The sequence below is a fragment of the Glycine max genome, chromosome 4 (genome assembly GCF_000004515.6).
Source record: "Glycine max cultivar Williams 82 chromosome 4, Glycine_max_v4.0, whole genome shotgun sequence".
Taxonomy (NCBI): Eukaryota; Viridiplantae; Streptophyta; class Magnoliopsida; order Fabales; family Fabaceae; genus Glycine; species Glycine max.
Genome location: NC_016091.4, coordinates 12,983,453 through 12,985,031, shown reverse-complemented (window position 1 = coordinate 12,985,031; position 1,579 = coordinate 12,983,453). Strand labels below are relative to the sequence as shown.

Here is a 1,579-nt window from a genome sequence, read left to right as displayed (position 1 = left end):
ACACATCTTCTAAGTGTAAAAACTCAATAAATTTGACTGTTCTAAAGTGTGTGACTATGACTTGTTGACCAGTAGGCAGGCAAACTACTATGGGATTTATTTCTCTGTATGTAGAATAACAAGTCAATGAGAATGCAACATGATATGTAGTACCAAAGTCCAAAATCCATGCTGCAACTTCAAACTTGTGAATATTACAAACAAAGGATAATATATTACCTATGGTTGATGTATGAGCAGAACTTGTACCAAACTAGTTAACCTGTGATCCATGAGAGCTGTTATTGTTGGTAGCCAGCAAAGACCTAAGTGCTTGATACTATTGCTAAGTGATTTTAATGTCTTGGCCATGATCACTAGTCTATGAACTTGAAACATTTTCTTCTTCCTTAATAGTGTTATTAACTGAAGCTCCTTGAGGTTTATAGAATTTGTGACCAGGTGGATAACCATGCTTCTTATAACACTCATCCACTGTATGATTAATGATACCACAGTGGGTGCAAACTTTACCATTGGTGTTTTTGCCTCTTGTCCCCCCTCTACCAAAACCTCTACCTCCACCTCCTCTATTGGAGAAGAAGTTAGGTGGAAAACCATTTTTCTTATAACATGTTTCTACTGTGTGATTATCTCTACACATAGGATTGGGTTGATAACTCTCAAGCTCATCCCAAATTGTTCCCAGCTTTGTAAAATAATCAGTAATATTCATGTCTCCTTGTTTAATTGAAGCTAATTTGTGTTGTAAATTAGAAATTCGAAGCAAATCACCTTGTGAGTATCGTGCTTTCAAATCTTTCCAGATATCAATCGCGTTGTCCATCCATAAGATGCTTTGATGAATGGAAGTTGCAACTAAGTGTACAAGCCATGAAACCACCATGTTATTCGCTTTTTTCCAAGCTGCGTACAATCTATGATTCGAGGTTGATCGAGGAAGGCAACCATCAGCAAATTCTACTTTATTCTTCGCACTCAGGGTCGTGAAGGATGATCTGCTCCAAGAATTGTAATTCGTTGGATCCAAAAGAGGTGAAACTAATGCGATTGCTGGATTTTCACTAGGGTGCAGGTAGTAAGGGCTATGAACACTGAGAGATTCATCTTGTTTTTCACTCATCCTGAAGAATCAATAGAGTACTAACAAGACTGAACAAACAAACAACAGAAAGATGAAGGATAGAGTAGTGCAGCAGAGTTCTTCAATTGAAGAGCTCTGATATCATAATAAAGGTATGTAGGAATGCCATGGGTGAACTCAAATGAAGAAAAAGAGATAGCTTATGAAGAAAGCTATTGGAATAGGAAGAATATCTGATCATAGAAATGAATCAGAAATTGTGTTTATCATATATCAAAAATTGAATACAAAGTATCTTTCATTGCTTATATATTCTCTATAACTACCATAACAAAAAACTAGCCACCTCTAACTAATTATAGCCGACTTAGTTAGTTAGGTAACTAACAACTAACTCAAGTTATACTAGGATGGTTAATATAACCACCTTTAACTAATTATAACAAACTTAGTTAGTTAGGTAACTAACAACTAACTCAAGTTATACTAGGATGA

General features: G+C 35.7%; 1 protein-coding gene across 1 annotated transcript; it reads right to left on the bottom strand.

Annotated features, from left to right (window-relative positions):
• Positions 1 to 361: 361 nt before the first annotated feature.
• Positions 362 to 1,123, bottom strand: LOC106798488 (uncharacterized). Its single transcript, XM_014775082.1, has one exon. It carries the CDS (start codon positions 1,121 to 1,123, stop codon positions 362 to 364), a length of 762 nt encoding a protein of 253 aa, XP_014630568.1.
• Positions 1,124 to 1,579: the final 456 nt, after the last annotated feature.

Excerpts from the sequence above, each read along its gene's own strand:
- LOC106798488 (XM_014775082.1), bottom strand. The coding sequence starts at position 1,123 with ATGAGTGAAAAACAAGATGAATCTCTCAGTGTTCATAGCCCTTACTAC.